Source organism: Leptinotarsa decemlineata, unplaced genomic scaffold, assembly GCF_025532065.1.
Source record: "Leptinotarsa decemlineata unplaced genomic scaffold, Ldec_3_MD MMD2_tig00000199_RagTag_RagTag, whole genome shotgun sequence".
NCBI classification, from domain to species: domain Eukaryota; kingdom Metazoa; phylum Arthropoda; class Insecta; order Coleoptera; family Chrysomelidae; genus Leptinotarsa; species Leptinotarsa decemlineata.
In genome coordinates, this window is record NW_027412544.1 from 9,367,872 (window position 1) to 9,392,017 (window position 24,146).

General features: G+C 35.0%; 2 protein-coding genes and 1 long non-coding RNA gene across 4 annotated transcripts in view; 2 read left to right on the forward strand and 1 right to left on the reverse strand.

The window, feature by feature from the left end:
* LOC111518159 (arrestin homolog) overlaps positions 1-24,146 on the forward strand; it is a 472,237-nt gene that overhangs the window by 283,743 nt on the left and 164,348 nt on the right. The gene's annotated exons all lie outside the window — the stretch shown is intronic.
* LOC141481415 (uncharacterized) lies at positions 1,377-2,862 on the forward strand. Its single transcript, XR_012464948.1, has 2 exons — positions 1,377-1,857; positions 1,917-2,862. It is a non-coding gene; the product is annotated as an uncharacterized lncRNA (long non-coding RNA).
* LOC111516748 (14 kDa phosphohistidine phosphatase) overlaps positions 18,684-24,146 on the reverse strand; it is a 188,490-nt gene continuing 183,027 nt past the window's right edge. The window contains exon 4 of the mRNA XM_074172907.1: positions 18,684-18,866. Coding sequence (XP_074029008.1) covers positions 18,774-18,866 — 93 coding nt within the window. The 3' untranslated portion in view covers positions 18,684-18,773. The remainder of the gene's footprint in view (positions 18,867-24,146) is intronic.

The window sequence follows — 24,146 nt, forward strand, 5'->3', positions numbered from 1 at the left end:
TAAAAGAATCTGCCACATTTACTTTCTGAGAGAAATATGATGCCAGGGTATTTTTGGCATTGAATTCTATATAATTTTCTCTAGGTCTTCGTTAAGATATAAAACTTCTTCTTAATAGAAACACCGTACGAATGTGCTGAAGTCAGCAAAGAAAATCATGACATTTCTGTTTTTTCCAAGTCGTTGATGTAGTTGTAATGAACATTTTTCAAGAAGGTGAATAGCCGTGAACAGAAACGATATTGAAAGACTATAATATTCACTAATCATATTCTATTAGTAAATCATGCCAAACGGAGTGACTGGAAATGTCAAGATAAACAGTCCGAAACCTTCACCTCACGAAACAATTATAATGATATTTGTTAATTCAAAAACTTTTTCCGTTTTACACGATATCACTGAGAGTAGAGCAACTGGCTCATAATTATTTGCAAGATTTATTTGTTTTTTTAGACTTCACTTTGACACGTGTCTATGTAATATCATTGGAACAACATTATTTACACATATTATAATATATTAAGGCTCGAAACAAATTATACCTCACTGACAGGCTTCAAGTCCGTGGAATATGCAGCTACTTCGGGTGTTCCACAAGGAAGCATCCTAGGTCCACTTTACTTCAACGCCTTCATAAACGACATAGTTGAGGTCATTGACATCAACTGTTTGATATACGCGAATGACCTGAAATTATATTGTGAGATTAATGGCATTGAGGACTGTCTTCAACTCTCCCTCAATCTGAAATATGTTGAGCAATGATGTTATCACAATAATCTTCTTTTAAACGCGAGTAAATGTAATGTAATGACATACACACTAAAAAATAATTAATTCTTTGTCATATCAATATTCAATAAACGATGTTACACTTCAACGGCCTCTCAAATTCACCGATCAATCTGGTGTTACCTTCGACACAAAACTTTCCTTCGTACCATACATTGAATCCATTCTGTCTGCTGCAAACAGAATGTATGGATTTATTGCATAAATCTCCAGAGATTTCTCGTATCCATCTACATCGAAAACCTTATACTATGCTTTCGTCAGATCAAGATTAGAATATGCATTCATGATCTGGAATCCATCTCATCAGTTGTATACAGAAAAAGTTTAATCAGAACAACGTCGTTTCCTAACACTTCTCTCAGACAATATCTATCCACCAATTGGATTTCTCTATGATGCATTGTTAACTAGACATGCTATGAATAGCCTGAGTTGCCGACAAGATTGTCACTCCACAATTTTTTTTTTTAAACTGATTAATGATTTAATTATTGACCCATATAATCTGCAAAAACTTAATTTCAATGTACCAAGACCAACCCCTAGAGTGGTTATAGTTATTTATGTATCAAGGGAATTAGGAGGGCCTTAATTACCGATGGCAAAGTTTGCGTCCCGAGGGACAGCAATTGCCTGAGGTTATTAAGGCTCATTAATTCCCGTGGTACATAGATAATTTTATTTCTGACCGATTTCAATAAAATTTTGTTCATTTTTGAAACGGAAAAATGTACCAATTCATTACCTTCCCGGTATATTTGAATCAGGTACCGTTGATTATAGTAGAGTTTTCTTGTTGCTAGGTTGTTGCTATGTTACTTGTTTATAAACAGAACTTTGTTATCAAGCTGTGTTTGCGGTGAAAACGTGTTTTCTACCCCAAATATAATGGGGGATATTTTGAAAAAAGCTGAACAAGCAAGAGAATCATTAATTCCATCGAAAAGTGAAGCCGTATACCAAAAAGAATACAAGAAATATCTGGACTGGCTGACACGGAAAAATGTTATGCCAAAAGATGTCACTGAAACTGTATTTCTGGCATATTTTCAAGAACTGGTAAGGAATTTTCTATGTTTTTCGGTAGATTTGGTAGTAATTGTGTTTATTCGTTTCAGTCAGAAACGTATAGTCCGAATTCTTTATGGACTAAATGGTCAATGCTAAAATCGATGGTGACTATACATGAGAAACGAGATATCACCAAGTTCAATGAACTACAGGCTTTTTTGAAACGGAAGAGTAAGAGTTATAAGCCGAAAAAGTCTGCTGTTTTATCTCCTAAAGATGTTATCAGATTCCTAAATGACGCTCCTAATGATATTCATTTATTGCATAAGGTAATTTTTTTCTTATTTTCCTTTTTGTGTGTATTTATTTCCTTTTTTTTTGTTATAGGTTGTTTTGATTATGGGTTATTTTGGAGGATGCAGAAGTCAGGAACTTTTGAATATGAAGATATCGGATATAGAGGACCGGGATTCCGTTATGGTAGTGAACGTACCGGAAAGTAAAACTGGTGTATCGAAGAAATTTACAGTTGGGGATGAAAAAGAGTTCTCCGCTTTGCCTTTATTAAGACTTTATATGTCTTTGCGTCCTAAAGGTATTGAACGATTTTTTTTGAGCTTCCGACAAAATAAATGTACATCTCAGCCAATTGGAAAAAACATGTTTGGGAAAATCCCCAGCAAAATCGCAATGTATTTAGGATTGCCAAACTCATCTTCCTATACGGGACATTGCCTTCGTCGCACTTCTGCTACTGCTCTAGCCAATGCAGGAGCAACTATGACTAACTTAAAAAGCCACGGAGGTTGGAAAAGTTCCACGGTGGCGGAGGGGTATTTGGAGGATAGCATCGAATTGAGAAATAAAACGGCGCGTATGTTGTCTACTTTGTCATCAGAAGAGGCAGGTACCTCGACTGTAGTGAACAGAAGCTCCAGCCATACAAAAGAAGAAATTGTTTCCAGTGGCGGAAGTAATTTTCAGGGAACATTTCAAAATTGTACATTTATCATTTGTAATGACGTGAATAAATAAAATATGGTTCAGTTTTCATTTCTATTCATTTTTACTTGTGAAAGGTAGAGGGAATTATAAAATCTATAATGTCCCAAGGGAGTCATGACCCTCTTTATTGATAGCGTAACTATGACGATATAAGCTTATAATATCCCGGTCAGAAATAAATCCTTTTTATAGGCCAACAACACGTACACATATTCTGGAACGTTCACCTCTGCATAACAAGTGTGTCAAATGCAATTCTGTAAGTTGTCAACTCGACATTTTTTACTGTTCCATCTCTGAGATTAGGTCTTATAACTAATTGTAATTGTATTGTGATTTGACTTATATCCCTGTTCTGTAGTTGAATGTAACCTGTAGAACAGTGAATAAATGAATGTCCAAGAATTTAACCATAACTATCGGTCGAGTTGTGATCATTCTTCGTTAATGGCTCATAGTCACTTCGCCTTAGGGCACAGTGCAAGCGATTCAAACGAGATTTTCAGTATATGTGAAAATGATGCTTATATATATGAATCTTATATATAAATGAATCTTATATATATATATATATATATATATATATATATATATATATATATATATATATATATATATATATATATATGAATCTTATATATATATATATATATATATATATATATATATATATATATATATATATATAGAGATGATGTTTTCCTTTCATTTCAAAGTTTTAATATTAACATTTGTTCACAAAAACAATTTGAAGCTTCAATAACTAAACCGAGTTCAGTTGAGTAGAATCATGAAGATGATAACACAGTCTGCTATCGAAAGCGCTCGCATATATTAATTATATAAATAGAGAAAGGTTGATGCCGTCAAGCTGCTGGAAGATAATTTCATGAAAATCAAAAGATAAATAGATGAGTACTATTCTGATAATTCCCATATTGATTTCCATTTAAGAGCCACCGGTAGACAACTGTTTCAGCCTGTTGGGCATCGTCAGTACCGGGCAGGCGGTCCTCGATTGAAGACACAATGTGAATCACCAAGAAAAGTACTTGATGAAAATAACTGCATGAACGTAAGCGAAACATATGTGTAACCACTTCTTGGTATGACATCTAAGCCAACTTGCCAAGTTTTTGTCAGTGTTGGTAGTTTGACCAATTATCATAAATTTCTGCTACATCAGTTGTCGGTTGATATATGATAAAGCAACCGCTAATATAAATATTTCTGAATAAAGATTAAAAACTTTTTCAATGAATAAAGATTGTTACTATGATAAATTTCAACGATGATTTTATTTCTTCCCATGTATTCTTTGTTGTTTATGCATTGTTTCACTGAGATATCGACATATAATTTTAATTTAAGTCATTTCTTGATATTGCATATAGAAAAAAATGTTTTTTTACTCACCTTTCCACAAATTGAATTATTATATTATTATTATTTTACCGAAACTGTTGTGATTGTCGGACCCGAAGCATTCCTCACACCGAGAGGTCCGAGAATCGTGTGTTGATTCTCGAATATTGAATACGTTATGGACAAAAAAGTGACAAATTTATCGTAACAATGCATTCGCCACTCTCAGATTTATAATAGCTGATATGTTTGATGTAGTTTCTCCAGATCATCACAGCAAAACGATATTGGGGGTAGAGTTTTCAGCTCCGGGTGAAACAAATATTCGAAAACAGAAGGAAAAACGGATGACATATCGTGATTCTCATCGAACTCCGCAGACCCTATTTAGACCACTCTGTTGAAATATTTGTTTCAATTATTGGAATTATTGGTGGAATGATGCCTTCTCTGTTCTCGAATCTTGATCTTGCCGGCCTGCCTCACTGTGGCAGAAATCTTGGCCGGACAAATACAAAAGGCTGTCAATCTTGGCTCGTTGCGCTCTCCCGAGTGTATTAGGGCTTCGTGAGTAGAGCCCGACTATCTAAATCTTTTGTGGGAAATAATAATGATAATTATAGTAATAATGCATGTTATTCAACATTACTTCAGTTTCAATGAATCTTTCAGTGATATAACCATTTGGAAACAAAAATATACAATTTTTACCAAAAAATACGGCATGAATACTTTTTCAGACAACGTTGTACGTGCTTTCATCAAACTTATACTGATTTCGAAAAAGAAAAGTATAAAAATTTCCACGGTGTTATTCGAAATCAGGTAATCTTTTCATTTCTCTCAATTTCAAGTTGTAGAATTTTTGGATACCTGGTTAGAATCATTTTTTAATTGAAATGGAATTTCATATATTGAATAACATGGGGAGGTAGGTCATACTTCATCCGTCAACATAGCGACCATTCGATCTATTGAACCCAATTAGTACATATAATTGACAAACTGGGAGATTCAGGCAGGACTATAATTTATTATGTAATCTCATCGGATGAATTCCCTCAGGAAATCGGTCGAAAATCACGGTGATTGATAAAATAGGGCCTTCTGGAAGACCTGATATTTGTTAACATTAGAAATTAAGTTTGATCAGCTCAAAATTGTTCACCCTCTCTCATAACAAAGTAGGATTTTTGAATGAGTTTTTCTATAAGCTGATTAACGGAAAAACAAATTTTAAAACAGATTTCTTAAACAGATAAAAGTTACAAAAATTCACAAGTGTCCTTCAATATTTCAGATCATCGTGGCATTGCAGATGCTTCATGTTTATCCAGCAGCTGGACCATGCTCCAATCAATTGAGAAAATTACCTTATAGATCGGTTTCGAGGTATTACCTCTCCTCAAACAGCAGTGTACCCGAAACTCGACTGACCTCGAACGTGTCTTGCCTGCATGTATGAAACTTTCGTCCGAAAGGGAGATTTGTTAACTAGTTACTGATTTCTCTCGTGAACATAACTATAAGCGGGAGAGAAACATACCTAACAGATCCGTTGGTCGGTAGTCGGTCGGTTCGACGTGTGTGCTTTGTTCACTCACTTAAATCGACCGCCGTATTGGTCGGTGGTTCAAGCCCTAGGCTGAACGATCGATTTTCACTTGCTATCGTTCAACCCGTGTTAGGGATCACACGTTAAAAGGTAAGACCACGTTAGTCCTTAGCTCGCACAAATTTCGAGACTTCTGAGGGTTGTCGTTCGTAGGGGTGCGACAGCTGGTTAACGAAAAAAACAGAACAGAACAGATTTAACAATTCTGATGATTCTATCGTGGAGACTTACATACTTCAATAAATAAATCAAGAAATATTAATTTTTCCTTGGTATAACATCTACTTCTCTGGCTAATACCATGATTGACACTGATACGCAAGATACCTCATAGAGAATAGTCTTGCAGAATCTTTCTTTGGGCTAATACCCCGAAACCGGTCTGTAGGTGATCTACTGATTGGTTTCAGCATGGTCCTGCTGCTGGATGAAAGGTAACCATCTGCAAGACTATCTTCTGTGAAGTAATTTTCAATGAATTTTGTCGGATATAGCTGAATATCCAACACATTATCATTGGAAAGTGATTATATTTCGGGTGATGTTTACTAGATCCTGCAGTTTAGCAATGTTGAAAGAGGTGAATGCTTCGAAATTTCATTTCACTTCATTTCATCAATACGCATTTATCTCTCCTTGATAGAGTAATCTTTCATTATTGCTAAAGTGTTGGTATATGAAATGTTTATTTCCCGATTTGGGGCTTTGTCCACGAGATGGAACTGATACTAGCTAACGAATGTTTTCCTCAGATGAAAGTTTCATACAAATGCAGTGGAACCACGATTGCAGTCAGTCGAGTTGGATCTTTCCTGAAATGACGAGGTCTGTAAGTAATCTACTAGATTGATTTTAGCGTGACTCTGCTGTTTGATAAACGAGAAGTTTCTGCGAAACTATCCACTGTGAAGTAATATGCCTACAGGTCTGTCAGATATAGTTCGATGTCCATCGTGGTATTAGACAGGAAAGTAGTTGTTTTTCAGCAGAAATTATCTAGATCCTACTATATACAAACGGGAAATATAATTCCGAAACATTAATTTACTTCTGGTGAACGGTTTGGAACCTTTGGTGTAGTAATGAATGTTACTGAAAGAATGAACGACTTTAATCTTCCTCTTGAAGATGATCACTTGGTGATTGAAACACGTGTCGAGGTGTTAAAAATAACGGTTTGGTGTTGGACTAGACCTCCAGTAATATTCATTCATATTCTTAATGTCAAGTAGAATGTTCATTCTACTTATTCAATCGATCGCTACGTGAAATAGTAGTTCAAGCCCTACGGCCGAACTGGTTTTCACTTTCATCCAAGCCGTGCTGTAAATCGAACGTTAACAGGTAAGACATTAACTCGTAAAAGTTTCAACTTTTGAGGGTTATCGTTCGTAGGGGGACAACGACTGTTTGAATATAACAGATTTTTTAAGATATATTGCTCAAATCAACTAATGCATTAATCTTGATTGGGATAATTGTCATATGTGTCTTAATAGCTTTTCAGTTCCAACTGAATGTGACCACTTTGTCAAAAATTGATAGAGATATGTCAATGCGGACTTTTCTGTAGATAAATGAAAGAAGAAAAAATGTGTAGTGCTCTAAGAGATGATTGAAATTTTCAGTGTGCTTATTAAACAATTGCGAAAGGAGTTTCAACCTATTGTCATTATTTTTTGAGTTTTCAAATAGCCGAGTATCATTGTGAGAGATGACGGACATTCAGCAGGATGCATACCAACAAAAAACTCGTTATTCAGTAAATTGGAAGTATTTTCAGAATTTCAGAAAATCAATTATTGGTTTGTTGAGAAAAACATGATCCACATTTCAACATCCACGCAAGATTTCGAAAGTTCCACAACTTTCGTGAAGAAACATCATTCAGTGATTTTCTAGTATTTTTTACTCTCCCGTTTAAATACATTAAAGCGTTTTCCTCACTTACGCAAGCAGCAAAGTTTCGGAATAATATTTCAATTGGAAAATCAACATTTATTCCGTTTTCAGGGCTATTCATTCGTTTCAAGTGTGTGTTTTTCCATTATTATTATTGTGGCTGCAACACAAGAGCACTTTTTTACTGTTCAAATAGTGGTACAATTACTTTAGAGCCATAGCAAAATTTTTGAATTTTGATGATTTTGAAACCCACCCAATCCTGAAAGCCATTCATTTAGATTATTAATTATACACATTTTGATGAAATATTTCGAGTCGATCGATATTTATTAATTAGTTAAAACTTTATATTTATCGACAGTATATAAATTATAATAAAATTTGCTAATGGCCTTTTCGGGGTATACTCACATTCTACAATCTGAAAAACTGAGAATTTTTGTTTATATGCAAAAGTTTCATGTAATGACAAGAAAAAGAAAGTGTAACCGATAACAGGTGAAATGACGATTCAAACTTCCCAAGGATATTCATCGTGGGCCATGTATTGTCAATAGACACACTGCAAAGTAATCTGAAAAGCAGCTCCAAACTTCAAAAACTTAGGAAACAATTTGAAGTGAAGTCTTGAGGATAGTTTAACATTCTTCCGCTGGTTTGACTTTGGCGGCCGTAAAAATACTTGTGAAAGTGAAAGATGAAAGTGATGTTGGGACGAACCGTTCCTAAATTGAGCCTACCGTATGAAAAACCATGGTTTTTCAAGGATAATCCTTTTTACCTAGGTTGCAGATGGTGATATGAGTAAAGAAAATAGTTCTGAGCATACAATACCGAAACGAGAAAAAAAAATGACAAACAATACATACCACCATTCTGAAATTGAAATCTGGATAGCTTGGTTTTGTGGATAATGTATAAAATTACAAAAGTACGACAACTAATGATATGAGCCTGATCGGCGGCTAATGGATTAGCATGGTACAGTTCTGTCAGAGGTTACTGGGTTTGATGAGATTTCCTATACGTACAAAACGACGATCGTGCATCAATTGGTCTTGTGGAAGCACAAGTAAAATATATGATGCACTGACTTCATGGTAATAGTGCGGAATCACGAACAACAAAGTCTCTTCTCGTCCTTAAGTATGCTTAGACCTTAAAACAACGTAACGGATTTTGAAGCGGGTTTTTTAAGAGATAGAGTAATTGAAGGGGAAGGTTTATATACATAATAAAGTACAGAAACAAAGATCATTTTCGATGTTTCTGATGTGATGTCGTGATGAAATACATTTTTTGCACTCACATTGCAAACGCTGGCTGAACCCTACGAGATAGATAAAAAAATGTACTACGTACATCATTGAAAGGTCTACAAGAAAGTCCTCGATGGTCTATCTTTCAAGGATAACCCACAATAGTCATTTTTATCCTCTAGAAATAAGACCTGTTTACGAAGCGGCCATACCGGCCGGGGGCGACTCTACAAATAGCGCGTCGAAGGCCGCGCTTCTTCCTATAGCACTTTTTGATTAGCAGCAATCGCACGTGGTTCTATGTATATTTGGTATCAGCATTGCACTCGTGCAGAGCCGAGGCGAGTCGCTACTATATCAAAAACAAGAGATTTTTGGTAACCAGTAGTTGATGGTTGGTCCAGTATTACCTTTGGTACCAGGGGTACCTAGCCCTGGATCAACTGTCGCAGTGAGTTTAAAAATTGAGTAAGAGATGCGACGTTGGATCTATAAAGAAAATATTGAGTTGAACGAGAAAAGAGCTGCTCAAATAAACTTCATCCATTTATAAAATAATGCCTACAGATATCAAGCGACCCAATAACAACCTATTGAGGAGGAAAGCAATAGGTACTGGGTTCAAAATTACAAGTGTTGTGTGGCTGTACCAACCCAAAAGCTGCAGGAGAGATGACAAAAACCAAGAAAATGAATTACTTGTATCATCACATGTAAATTATTTCAGGGAATAAACCATTAGTCTTTCTCGTATAAACTCCATGATCGTAGTGATACATCCAAACAATTTTGTAAAAATAAAGAAGACTTATGCCGATTGAATAACTTGGATGAATTTACGTAGTGATTCACAAGTATGTCTTTTTTTTTTAAACACAGCACAAGCACCACAGGAAAATCCTTAAATCGCTTTAAGAGCGGTGCCTGTGCGAAAGTAGCGATTTACCTTGGATTCGAATCGCTGGAGATTGAATTCATTTCGTAAAACGTTCTCAAGAAGCTTATTCCACATAAATGCAATTCTCCAAATGAAAGAGTTCTTAAACACTTAAATGAAATGAATAAAAACACTTCTGTCTAAATACCACTGATAGATATTATTTATACGACCGGTTTCGGGTTTGACCCCATTTTTTTGTACCTTGGGAGCTGTCTGACTTGTCCATTTAGTCCAAGTCTCCAGGAAACACTGCAGCCTCTTGGGCTTATTGCGTTTGTTCTCCCATCTTCTCATGACACCCATTCCATCAGTCTCGTTCCCTGTACTAGTTTGTACAGGTTCCGTGTTGGATGTTCGTCATATTCTTCTGGACGTAATTTCATACGTCCATATATTGCCTGCCTCCTGTGATTCAGTGCCTCACATTCGCATAAGATGTGTAGAGCTGTTTCTATCCCTTCGTTGCATAATCTGCAGCTGAGGTCTCCATTGTACAGCCCCATTTTATTCAGGTGTTCTCTGAGCGGACAATGACCGGTTAGTAACCCTGTAATTATTTTGAGCCGATCCCTACTATATTGAAGTAGTTCTTCGGTTCCTTTCTCGGACGGTTCCCCAATGAAGGTTCTACTGTGTTTGTTGCCAGGTACTTTTGTCCAGTACAATGTGTGCTTCTTATTGGTCCATATCCTAATCTGGTTTCGTACCAGTGATTTTGATACCCCCAGAGCTGGTTCAGGACCTATATATGAAGTTGATGATCCGCGTCTAGCGCATTCATCAGCTTTATCATTACCTGTGATTCCTGAATGCCCTGGCACCCAGTACAAAGTTAATTTGTTCCTGTTTGCAAGTTCATTCAGTTCTTCATGGCATTCCCAGACCAGTTTTGATGTCACCTTCGGGTTTGTCAGAACCCCTAGTGCGCTCTTGCTGTCTGTAAAAATATTGATCCGCTCATTTCTTTGAGGTCTCAATTTAATAAGCCTTGCACACTGCAAGATAGCATACACTTTCGCCTGAAAGACGGATGAGTATAGTCCTAGCGGATAACTGTAGTTTAAATTTCTATCCGCTCGGTATATTCCAGCTCCCGTTCCATGTTTGGTCTTCGATCCATCTGTATACCAGGTGTTTTTTCCAAACATGTTTTCGGGATGACTAATGGTCTTCCACTCTTCACGGCTTATGATTTTGGCTGTGAAGTTTGTGTTAACGGTGTACTTCGGTGTCATGTGGTCCGTGCACATATTCAATATGTGCTCCTCCACTTGCTCCGAAATTTCTGTTCGGTCCGATCTTCTGTAGTTCCGTGAGTTTTCCAGTCTGAATTGGCCCATCCTGGCCTCCCCCATTATCACAAAGTGTAAAGGAGGTAGATTCAGGAGTGTCTCCAATGCAGCTGTTGGGGTAGTTCTCATTACTCCCGTCATTCCCAAACATGCAAGTCTTTGCACCTTGCCTAGTTTGTTGATGGCGGTCGACTGCTTCACCTTTGGCCACCAGACCAGAGATGCGTATGTTATCATGGGTTTAACCACCATCGTGTATAGCCAATATACCATGTCTGGTTTTAGTCCCCATATTTTTCCATAGGTGCGTCTGGCGAGCATCAGTGCTACCTCCGCTTTCCTCTTTATCCTGTCCAAGTGTTGGTTCCAGGTCAGTTTGGAGTCTAGGATCACTCCCAGATATTTAACATCCCCCGACACTTGTATTCCTTCACCTCGAAGTTTTAGAGGTCCGAGACCCTCCGTTTTAGTCCTTTTGGTGAATGCTACTATGGTCGATTTGGATGGGGGATTTGGATTTGGACCCGGCAAATTGTGCTAAATATGGTCCAAAACACAGATTTAATTGAAATTAAGTACATCAGTACTCTCAATTCATGAAAAGTTGATATTTTGATGATAGTTTGGACAAACTCGAAATATTCAAATAACACCAAGAAATCTACTCCATATCATACAGGGCGTGCTAAAATTACTATTATTTCTTCATTTCTTCAAATGAAACCCCCTGTTTATTACTCGGTGAATTGAAAGATGGTGAAAAATGCTTCAAGATGATATATCGTGTCCCTATACCTAAATCGTCAAGTTTTCTCAATAAAGTCGCTTCTTGAAGAAACATAATTTTTTTTAGAATTTGGATTTAGATAGCAGTGGAATTATCAAGCTTATAGCAGTTCGGTTACTTTTATAAGTAATTTACAAAGAGTTATCGACGGTGTTTCGAATCATCTTCCAAAATAAATGCAAATATCGATTATTCAAACGAATTTCTTATGAAATTATTTATTATACACAGGAACAAAGTGATCAAATCATAGTCAGAACGTGTAAAAAATTCAACCGAATGTATCCTGAATGAACACCAATGAACGAGAGGAAAGTTGTAAGAGGAAGGAGAGGAAGTTTGTAAGGTTACAAAATAATTTCCTTAACTATAGCTCAAAGTTTCCAGGGAACAACTGTACCAAAAATCAGTCATTTCTAGGTAAAAAGTAAGATTTTGTGGGCTAAAACATGTGAAAGTACATACAATAACAGAATAGGATGATTCAAAATAACAAAAGTGTAAACAAAATATCACATTTTCACAATAAATGCTGAAAATGTTGTCCATTCTAAACACTTTAAAATGGTTTTTTGTACGCGACTTGTGGTTGCTTTTTCAATTTCCTGAGGATCCAGATCTTCAATACTCCGCTCTATTCGCCGTCGCAATTCTTCTTTGGTAGGCACTGAAGTACTGTATACCCTTTCTTTCAAAACACCTCATAAAAAAGTCAAGTGGCGTGAGATCGGGTGATCTCGGTGGCCAATCCTACGACCCTAAACGCCTAAACCAACTATCGTCGAAGGGTTCGTCAAGTTTCCTGGAAACTTCCTGGGTGGAATGAGCTGGCGCTCCATCCAGTTGGAACCACGAATTCCTATATTCCTCTAAAGGCAAATTTTCAGGAAAATCGGTTACAGTCATCCTTAATATTTGGAGATATCTCTCTGCATTCAGTGTGTCTTCATAAATAAAAACGCTAATTTTATTGTTCTTCAGAATACAGAAAATATTCAGGTAAAATTTTTCTTGAAAACCCATTTCTTTTGTAACATGAGGATTATGATCAGCCCAAAAATGTTTATTCCTTCTAATGAAAATACCATCCCTCGTGAATTTTGATTTGTCGCTCCAAATTATTTTTGACAAAAATTCCCGATCTTCCTGTGTATGAATCAAAAGGGATTAACAAAAATGCATTCTACGTTCGAAGTCTTCTGCTTTTAGAGCTTGAACTTTGGTGAATTTATACGGATGCATTCCGTGATTTTTCAAAATTCATTGTACTGAAGCATGTGATACACCTAAATCTTTTTCTGCACTGCGAATGGAAGCTTCTGGATATGCATAAAAATATGCCAAAACGTTAACAGTATTGTCCTCATTTGAAGTAACAAGTTTTGGTAATGTTAAAGGCGCTTTTAACATGGAGCCATAGTTAAGGAAATTATTTTGTAATCTTACAAACTTTCTCTCCTTCATTTGTGTTAATTCAGGATACATTTGGTTGAATTTTCTACAAGTTCTGGCAATGATTTGATCACACTGTCCGTGTATAATAAATAATTTCATAAGAACTTCGTTTGAATAATCAATATTTGCATTCATTTTTGGCGATTTTTTGAAACACCGTCAATAACTATTTATCAATTACTTATGAAAGTAACCGAACTGCTATAAGCTTGATAATTCCACTGCTACCAGATCCAAATTCTAAAAAAAAAAATAATGTTTCTAGAAGAAGTGACTTTATTGAGAAACCTTGACGATTTAGGTATAGGGACATAATATATCATCTTGAAGCATTTTTCACCATCTTTCAATTTACCGAGTAATATACAGGGGGTTTCATTTGAAAAAGTGATCTTTTGACTACTTTTATGCACAATGGAAATAATAGTAATTTTAGCACGCCCTGTATGATATGGAGTCGATTTCTTTGTGTTATTTGAATATTTCGAGTTTGTCCAAACTATCATGAAAATATCAACTTTTCATGAATTGAGAGTACTGATGTACTTAATTTCAATTAAGGCTATGTTTTGGACCATATTTAGCACAATTTATTTTATATCTCGAAAACAGATTGAGATAGGTATGAAATATTATCAACAAAAAAGTATTAAAATACCAGAGCGATTCCAAAAATGTATTAATATATGGGGTGTTCCATTTAAAAAAATTAAGTTGCTAGGACTTTTTTATGGAAGTGGCAACGCCGCAATGCTGAAAATATTTTAGATCGATAGAACAGGTAAGGAAATGTGAGAGGTGAAATTTTCAGAAAAATCATGCTTTACGTTTTCCAGAAACGTCTAATCTACCATCGACCTTGAGTAATGCTGTAGTTTTGTATTCTTCGACATAATTGTTCTCATCCAATAGATTTATATTCAGATCTCCTGTGATAACATCAATATCATTTTGCTCTTGTTGTTCTAAGTATTTTATTAGTTCAAAATTAAAGATTTTTGGACACGTTCTAGGGGAGCGATAGATGGCTGTAATGGATATCTTCATTTCATTCAAAATTGACATTCTGATGACTCCTATTTCACCAATTTGAGTCTTATTTGTTGTAAAATTTAGACTGTCTTCAATGAAAGCCATTATGCCTTCATTTTTATTCATTTGACCCTCATTATAAAATGTAAGAAAAGTCTTTATTTTGAAAAAGGTCGGATTTTCAAGTTCATATGTTTCTGTCAAAATGATAAATTTACTAATAACTGATCTAATAATACCAGAAGTTCATCAAAATTTTTAATGAGACTGCGAAAATTCAAATGAAATATTTTTAAATCAGCTGCAGTCATGTGTGTTTTGGCATCTCTTAAAAATTCAATTTTTTGAGCTGATATGGGCTCATTAATGTAAAGAGTACATTCATGACAGGGACATATTATATCCTACGCTGACGATACGGTCATTATCTTCTCAGGGGACTCATGGCAAGGAGTCTACAGAAAAGCGGAAAATCAAATGAAAAAGATGAAAGCATGGCTCGATTATAATCTTCTTAGCCTAAACGTTGGAAAAACAAAATTTATGACAATCACTTTAACAAAAAGCGACCAACCAAATGAAAAGTTTTTGAAGATACATAAAATAAATTGCGCTCAAAATATCTGCCAATGACCTACGATCGAAAAATCGATTAAACTTAAATATTTAGGAGTCATAATTGACCAGCATTTACGATGGGATGAGCATACGCAGTATATGATCAAGAGACTAAGGCAACTCATTCACAAATTTTACTCCCTGAGAGATATCCTAACCCGTAAGAACATGCTTACCTTATATTATGCACTGGCAGAGTCTGTTCTTAAGTATTGCATTACAGCATGGGGAGGAACGTTTGAAAAAAATTTAGGAGGTTTACAAATAATGCAAAACACATTACTGAAAATTATTTGTAAGAAGGACCGTTTATTTTCCACAAAAAAGCTGTATGAAGAAATCAACTTATTCAACATCAGAAGTCTCTACTCTTACTCTTGTTTAATATGGATATTTCATAACAAAGTAAATTACCAAAGTTCATCTATTGAAAAAGAGACCAGATCTGTTACAAAAAGGTCTATCCATCTACCTTTATTCAAAAAAAGTCATTCACAGAAATCTGTATATTACTTTGGCCCAAAACTTTTCAATTTACTACCACCCGAGTCCAGGAATATTATAGACATAAAGAAATACAAAATTGCTATAAAATCATTTCTACGCTACAATCAACTTATTATTGAAAAATTATATTGAACACATATACTTGAAAGCTCCATTCTCCAGAAATATCAAATGTATATAAAATGTCTGACAGAATAAAAATCTCCTTTTAAAAAAAGGGATACCTATCACAACACAAGCGCATTTGCGCTTAGGTGAAAGGTCCCAATAAATGAAAGGGGATAAGAAATATTTATATATTATTATTAATTTGTAATTATTATTTGTAATATTATTTGTAATCTATATACGTTGTGAAAAATAAAAAAATGAGCCCATCCTGATATGATAAAAAAATTGTAAGCAAATGGAACTAGCAAGATTTATATAGATTCCTATAATATTTGCTTGATATTCTATCTAGAATTATTGCTGAAATTCGTGAATTGATAGGCACTCAACCACGTCAAGTAAAAATCTCTCACAGTGAAGACATAAAAATAGAGCAGGAAGATGAAAATATTTAAGATATAGATAATGCGTTCAAGATAACTCCATAAAAAAACTAACAAGAATTTGAAAATGAATTACATGAATTATAATATGAATTTCTGATTTATGGGTTTTTTCAAATTCACTTTGGGACTATTGGAACAAAAGTTTTTTTATCACTATTTATTCGTGCTGACTGTCTTATTTTATTAACTAATTCAGTCTCTTGGGAAAATTTCGCTTTACTTGGGAAAATTTTCTCTACTCCAATAACGTCTTGAACATCTATATTGAATAGTGAGAAGGTTGTCGTTGGATATTCGATTTGTGGACTCTTCTTCAGTTAACTCCGTAATTTCCACTTCAGCTTCCAGTTGATGAACCGTGTACTCAGTGTCGATTACTAATGAATGATCATATTACACATTTTATATCAATGCATACTATGAATTCAAGTGTTCCGCCTTATCAATTGTAAATTCAATCGTTTGTAACTTTCGGTTTTACTTCGGAACATAGAATATAGGATGCAATTCGACGTAACTTATGAGAAACAATGTTCAAACGGAAAGTTGAATGAATTCTTGAAGCTTCGAGAGACGAAAGTTTGTAATTTCATCTCTACTGCTTGTGGTTGTGCCTTGGGCTATACATACTTTGCTGTGTGAAATATAGTAAGGATGAATCCCTGCATGACAGTATATGCGGTATAAGGTGAAATTTTACATCTGTTTTCTGGTTTTTCCGTTAACCAGCTGTCGCATCCCTACGAACGACAATCCTCAGATGTCTAAACTTGTGAGAGCTAAGGATTAACGAATTCTTACCTTTTAACGTGTGATTCCTAACACGGGTTGGTCGATAGCAAGTGAAAATCGATAGTTCAGACTCAGACTTGAACCACCGACCAACACGGCAGTCAATTCGAGTGAGTGAACAAAGCACCCACGTCAAACCGCCTGGCTACCGACCGAATATCAATTAAAAATAAGTTGGAAAAAATGGCAGGGTAAACGCTGAATATACTTCAATGGAACAAAGCTAATAGACTTAATCTAATTGATTTCATAAAAAAGGAGAATCCAGGAAACATGGTAAAAAAACAATGTTTCAAATTCAAAATTCAAATAAAAAATTATCATATAATTAGAGAAGATAGAGTAGTAGAATATAAATTTTCCTGATCAATTTCAAATCACATCTTTGTGTAATAACAAAACTTCCAAAATAAAAATCATGAAGTTATAAAACAACAAAAATTAATTGGCGCTTCAAGGCGACTTCATTGATTCCAGTGGCGCATTTGCTTTTTCAGCTGCAGGTAAACCCGGAAAATCTGAAAATACTGCAGCACCACTTCATCTGAAGATCCTAATCTGCCAATGTCCTCTCTGTCATAAAACGAAATGTAGGGTGGCTCCAGAGGCTCCAATAAATTCAATACATCGCCAGAACACTTCGTGACACGACTATCGTCAAACTTAAACCAGTCCATTTCGTCTTTGACCAAGGCGTAATAATGACCATATTCAACGCCAGAAAAAATTGGAGAAATAAATATAAAAAATATGTTCAAAATTCCAAATTATAATATATTTATAGAAACTTCAAACCTGATTTTTGAAAAATTAAACGGAAAAATAATACTGATGGGGGGATTTAAATTCTCATCAATTATGGGGTAGTACACAAGATAATATTGGTAGTAAAAATATAAAAGAAATTTCGGATCACAAATAATTAGTAGTCATGAGTGATACACGTTTTACAAACCCGAATGAAAATCCGATCTCAGTGGATGTTACTATAGTGTCTAGCAAAATAGCGCCACATTGTAGCTGGCGAATAGTGATCATTTCCCAACGATATATCAAATTAATATAGGTAGAGTAGATATAATTAAAAATTATACTAAAGAATGTAAAGTGAAATGAATAAATCTAAAATATCAATGAAAAGGTAAATGAGATAGATATTTGATGTTATGAAAAATTAGGAAGCATTATGAACGATGTATTCCTAGGTCGGGATCGAAACAATATAAAACCAAATAATCCAATGGTGAAATCAAGATTTATTTCGGGATATTCATTGAAAATTGTCAGTAATGCAAAAGTTGATTGAATTTTAACTTTAGATTACACTGTTTATTTCGATCTTGCCTTTCTTTTGTTTCTCCGAAGTGAAAAAAATTATTGTGTTGAGACATAAAAATTCAGGAAATCGTTCTGGGAGAGCTGCACTCTGAACATCATTTTTCCAAAAAAAGGATTCGATCGATCGAAATTGTTTCAGCTTCTTTCTGATATCATTTAAGTGAATGTTCAAAGAAAAAAATAATTTTCAAACCATATTTTCATTTTGTGCAACCAAGTTTTTATTTTAATTCGCTTCATCCAAAAACCTTTCCGATTCTAAATCGGAAATTTCGAAATGAGAGGACTATTCTGTGACATGTTTGTTCGCTCTTGAATTCTTTCACAAAAAAGGTCGTTTGGCCTCTCCCGATGCAATATTTATAGTGGAAGAAGACAAAGGTTAACAACAGAAAAGGAACACGATAAATGATATATGCATTTATTTGTAGCCGTTCACAATTCAATGACAGTTTCATTCATCTGAAAAAACTACAATACTACAATATTCTGATAATTTAGTAACCTTCATCCGAAAAGTTGATTTCATAATCCGGATAAGTTTTCTTCAAAATATCCACTGATACTTGGTGATCTGCTTTACCATAACCCTGCGAACAAAACAGATATTTTCAGGAAGTAGCAGAAACTATTTTCATTGGGTGTGAGTCATTTTAAGAATGTGAAGGTCACATAAATAACCTATGTAAAAAAATTTCATCAGGATGCTTTGCAGTCAGAGTATCAGCAAATGAATTGGGCACTAATATGTCAAAAAATGTATACTTTGCTCTTATCGATTCCCATCTGAGATACGGTATCTGTTTTTGGGGAACGTGTTGCCAATACATGTTTGATAGGGTGTTTGTACTACAAAAAAGAGGAATTAGAAAAATGTGTAGAGTTGGATTCAGGGATTCCTGTCGATTCAGAAAGCATAAAATCTTGACCTTGCCTTCCATATTTATAATGGAAATGTTATGTCTGGTACAAAAAAAATACAGGACGGAAATTTTCATTTCACCACGACGAAATACCAGAAATAAGCTCAATATAGGTTCACCGATTCCAATATCATCAAAACTTGAGAGGTCTATCATATATAATGGAAAAAAATGTTTAACCATCTGTCAGTTGAGATCAAAGGCATAACATGTACCATTAAATTTAGAAAGTCTGTAAAGAAGCTTCTGATTTCAAAGGCTTTTTATTCTTTAGACGAATTCTATTCAGACAGAAATTTAAATTATAAAAACAATTAATTTTAATTATTGTGTTTCAGTACCTACGGGTATTTAAACTTTGTGACTTTTTAACTTTTTGTTTAATGTTTACATTCAGCTCCGAACTGTATAGTTGAAAATGTTTACGGAGTTGATATTTACTGTTATTTTCTATGCATCCACTTTCATATTTTTATGATTTATAGTTTTTATATTCTCATACTTACATTTATGTGTTGTATGAGAATATTCATTATTATTATTATTATTATTTATTTCAATATGTAGCAAATATATTATTACTTTATGACTACTTTTTCAGCCCAACATGCTGAAATCACCAAATGTTCAAATATTACTTTCAATTTGTATAACTTATATTCTTTAAAATAATACCACTTTTGACAATAATATTTTATCTTCGACAATATCTTTTAGGTTGTGTATCTTATATTTCTTAGAATAGTAACACTTTGTCAATGATATTTCATCTTCGATAATAAAGTACATTTTGATTTGATTTGATTTGTGCATACTTTTTACTGCTTCTATAAAGATAATGGTGAATGATGAGAATGGTGAAATGCGAACTAACCTGAACTTCGGAATTAATTGAAGTAGTTCTTGACATTTTGACGAGTAGCAAATGCCACCAAATGAAAGACAAACTTTGAAAGTACAGATAATGGATGTTAAGTAATTACATCGCGAATTGAGTAATGTGTTATCGAAAATGCATGAGGTTGAATGGTATTAAGCATATACAATCTGAATAGACGAAAAATGTATGATGCTGTTACTTTCACGGTCGAAGAGAAACGCATCATTATTTTTCATTTCCACAACTAATTCTATATCCCTCGGAAACTGTAAGAAGGATATTCGTGACCCTGTGTCGTGCTGATTATTATTAATAATGATAATGATAGTATACGAGGCCTGTTAAAAAAAATGAGGTGAATATTCATTTTTCTCAGTAATATTTATTTGTTCATCAATTTCTATTTTGTTCCCTTCAAAGTAGTCCTTCCTCCTTGGATATAAATTTTGCAAACAGGAAAAAGTCGCAGGAGGGCAAATTTGGTGAATTTCACACAAGTGTGGAGATCAAATCGGTATCGGAGTAGTTTGTGAAAAAAATAACCATATAACTGTGATTCGGCACCAGTTATGACCCTTTTGAGTAAATCTGGATGGCCGTTGACGTCATTCAATAATTCTAAAGCGATGCACATGTGACGGTGTTTTTGGTCAAAGTTCAGTAATTTTGGTCTTCGCCGCTACACGCTTCATACCAAAAATTCACGAAAAAATTGCCGACATCCTCAGCAACTTCTCCGATTCTGATTCGACGTTTCTCCACAATTTTCTTCACTTTCTCAACATTTTCATCGGCTATTGATGTACTGGGGCATCCAGGCCTAGCGTCGTTATTCACATCTTCTCGACCTTCTGTCAAAAACTTGTACCATTTGTAAACTTTTTTCTGACTCTGATAACCCGTAACAACGTTGGTTCCGCGTCGAACTGGCCCGCGTTAGCTTGGCTAAAACATTTACCCATCAAAGTCAGCATTATAACTTGGGACGTGTATTAAGATGCCATCCGGGAGACCAAGTAATTAAACAAAAACATCAGCTATTCACCCGTGAGAAGAGTTTTGTCACCAAATGAACCGCTCAGTAATCAGTATACCGTGATGCAGGTCATCTTCTTCGTGGTCTATGATGTCGAGTCTGATGGAACGGAAAAAGAACTTCTGCGAAATCATGTCAAAGACTTGCAACCAATGCACTTCGCGGATGACTCTCACCTAACATATCTATTTGCTCTTTCCATTCTGATTGACTTCGAAGCGCCCGTTAGGTCTTCCAGCCGCTGGACCCGAAGAAAGAAGGCTGAAGCATGCGATATCGCCTAGACCAGTGGTAAGACGATCCGACCAGAGGATCAAACATCACTTTCTGGGTGTAATATATTGTTATTTTCATTGATTATGCCGTTATTAGTTTTCTTGTTGTTGTAACGGGTGAACCCGTCCCTCGATGAAGGATTTTGATTTTGAAAGGGAGGATGCCTGCAATTTCCAGATAGTGGATTCGTCTTTTTCGACAGTTTCACGTACCGTGTTCAGTTTTGTTTTTAGGTCTGTGGATTCCACCTTCAATGAAGAGGATATTGTAAAGGGAGGACACCTGATGAGTGATTTAAAATTTGAAGTAACCGAATAGGTTTACATTGATGATTGTTTTTCATTGTTAATACACTGTTTAATGAATTTTCAGACTCCAGATTTATTCCGAAAGGGGAATACCAGTAATTTGATAAGCTCTGCCGTTCCGCTCCTGGAAGAGTTGGGTGTGGTTGGAACAGTCATAGCCTGTCCGTAATATACCCGGTAGCTGACTATCGATTTTGTTCAGTTACCGTGTTACCGTGACTCTACTGTAGCTGCCCGGTGTAGTGGTGCCTAGCCACAGCCTGGCTGGCGCCTGATATTCCGACCGTACTGTTAAATGGCGTCAAATATTGAGTTGACGCAAATAAGAGCATTACAACATGATTAAAATGTTTACCAGAATGACATCCGATATCTTGAAAAGTGTAACAATAAATAAATAGTCTTCGACAATGGAAATGACACCCTTCATTATTTAGTCACTTTGTTAGTCCCAATAAACCAAACTGAATGCTAAGGGTTACGTCAAAAAAGGTTTTTCAGTTCTCACGTATATTTTTATGAAACATATTCCAATGGAATCTAGTTTGACTGACAAGAACAGAAAGAAATTTTCAAATTATATCCCTCGATGACTGCTATTATTCAACACGTGTTATTTCAAAATTGAATGGATATAATAGAACTCTTCATTTGAATGAGATGATGAAAGTAATGACGCAATACGTACCGGAAGTCATGGGTTGTAACATAAAGTACAGATTCAAAGACCCCTGCTATTATTAAATATAGGTATGAGAAGCTCATTCTCACATTAGAACGTCCCATTCAAGATATAGACATGACATGAAAGGATAGTAAAACCCTAGCGCGAAATATTCGCAGAACCAAGTCCGACAACCATCAACATAAAATGTTGAAATATGAAGGAAAAAATAAAAAACTTGGCATGAAAATAAAATTTTGTGTTTCACTTCAAAAGACTGTAAATCTTGCGGAATATTCGATCCAAGTGTAGTTGTGGGAGAAACATCTAGTTATTCTTCTCAGCTCCGTCCTCCTTTGGTCGTTGATGGATCCTTGAATCTCATACCTTTGAATACGGTCCAGCACAAATTTCAGATATAAAAACTACAAACATTTTTATATGATACGTACTTATCGCTAGTCTCGCTAAGTTAGTCTTTAATTTTGTGCCATTGAATGCGGAACGATGTTACATAATTCGTACAAAGTGTAACCAGTGAGAACTGAGGATTTTGGATGAAGTAATGGAACCGAAACGAAAAATGCCTCGTTTAGAACGGAAACTCAGTAGTGATAGTTCAAACATTGAAGTATCCTTCAGAGCAAAATAATGGAACATTTCAAAATTATGTAAGAATGAGATCTCAATTCTGAATAATCCAATATTCCCTGGGTATCACTCCATATCTAAGTACATATTTTGTGAAAGTATGAAAATGAATCTATTTTCAACATCACTCGATGTTTATCATGAAAATTTAAACGAAATTAGGTGATTTTTTGCTTTTTTGTACTATAGGCTCAGTGTCGTCTTCCGACAAATCCAAACCAACCGTCATACCGTTACATTTTCTGCACATGTACACTCTGGATTAACTTCTGTGGTGGAAAAAGCATTGTAGGATCAGCGAGATGTTTTTCATTTTCAGAACAATTACCAAACTGTCAAAATGAATTGGGAGCACCTATACATGGAAAACTTATTTGAGATAGTGTTTTCAACGAAACACGAAAGGACCTACAACAAAGGTATTTCTTATTCGAAAATTGTTCTTCTTCGAAAGTACCAAAATTGAGTGAAGAATTGAAGCAATTAATTCCAGAATATATTTGGAAACGTGAATTCTTTTTGATAGCTCTTTCAGAGTGAATCGGTGTGGGTTTAAGTGGACTAAGTGGGCTACTCAATCAGAAGGCTCAGGTTTCAAATGTTGACATCACCAACGAGCATAATGAAATATTGGCTGACTGCTCAAATTTGTGGAAACGTACATTATGCCCTTTCGATTCATCACAGAACTGAAATAATTCTTAACTCTTTTTTTCTTCCTCTTAGAAGATGATCACTTGGTGATCGAAACACGTGTAGAGGTGTTTGAAATAACGATTTGGTTTTGGGGAAAAAAACTCAAGTAATATTCATTACTACAACAAAGGTTCCAAGCAGTGCATCATATGAAATAATTCTATTCATCAATGCGGATAGTATATCAACCTCTATTTGAAGCCCAATCAATGACTACCTTTATTAAATAAGGAAACTATATGTAAGTTCGGACATTCAAAGGGCGAAATTCTATTTTTTGATTCCCAAACCGAACAGAACTTTTAGATTTTTCTTAACATAAAGATAATAAATCAGTTAATTTTTACACTTCATTTAAAATGGGAGAACTATAAAACTGTTGTGTAACTAATACCAAAAAATTATTTCTTGGCCAAAATTGATACGACGGACGCTT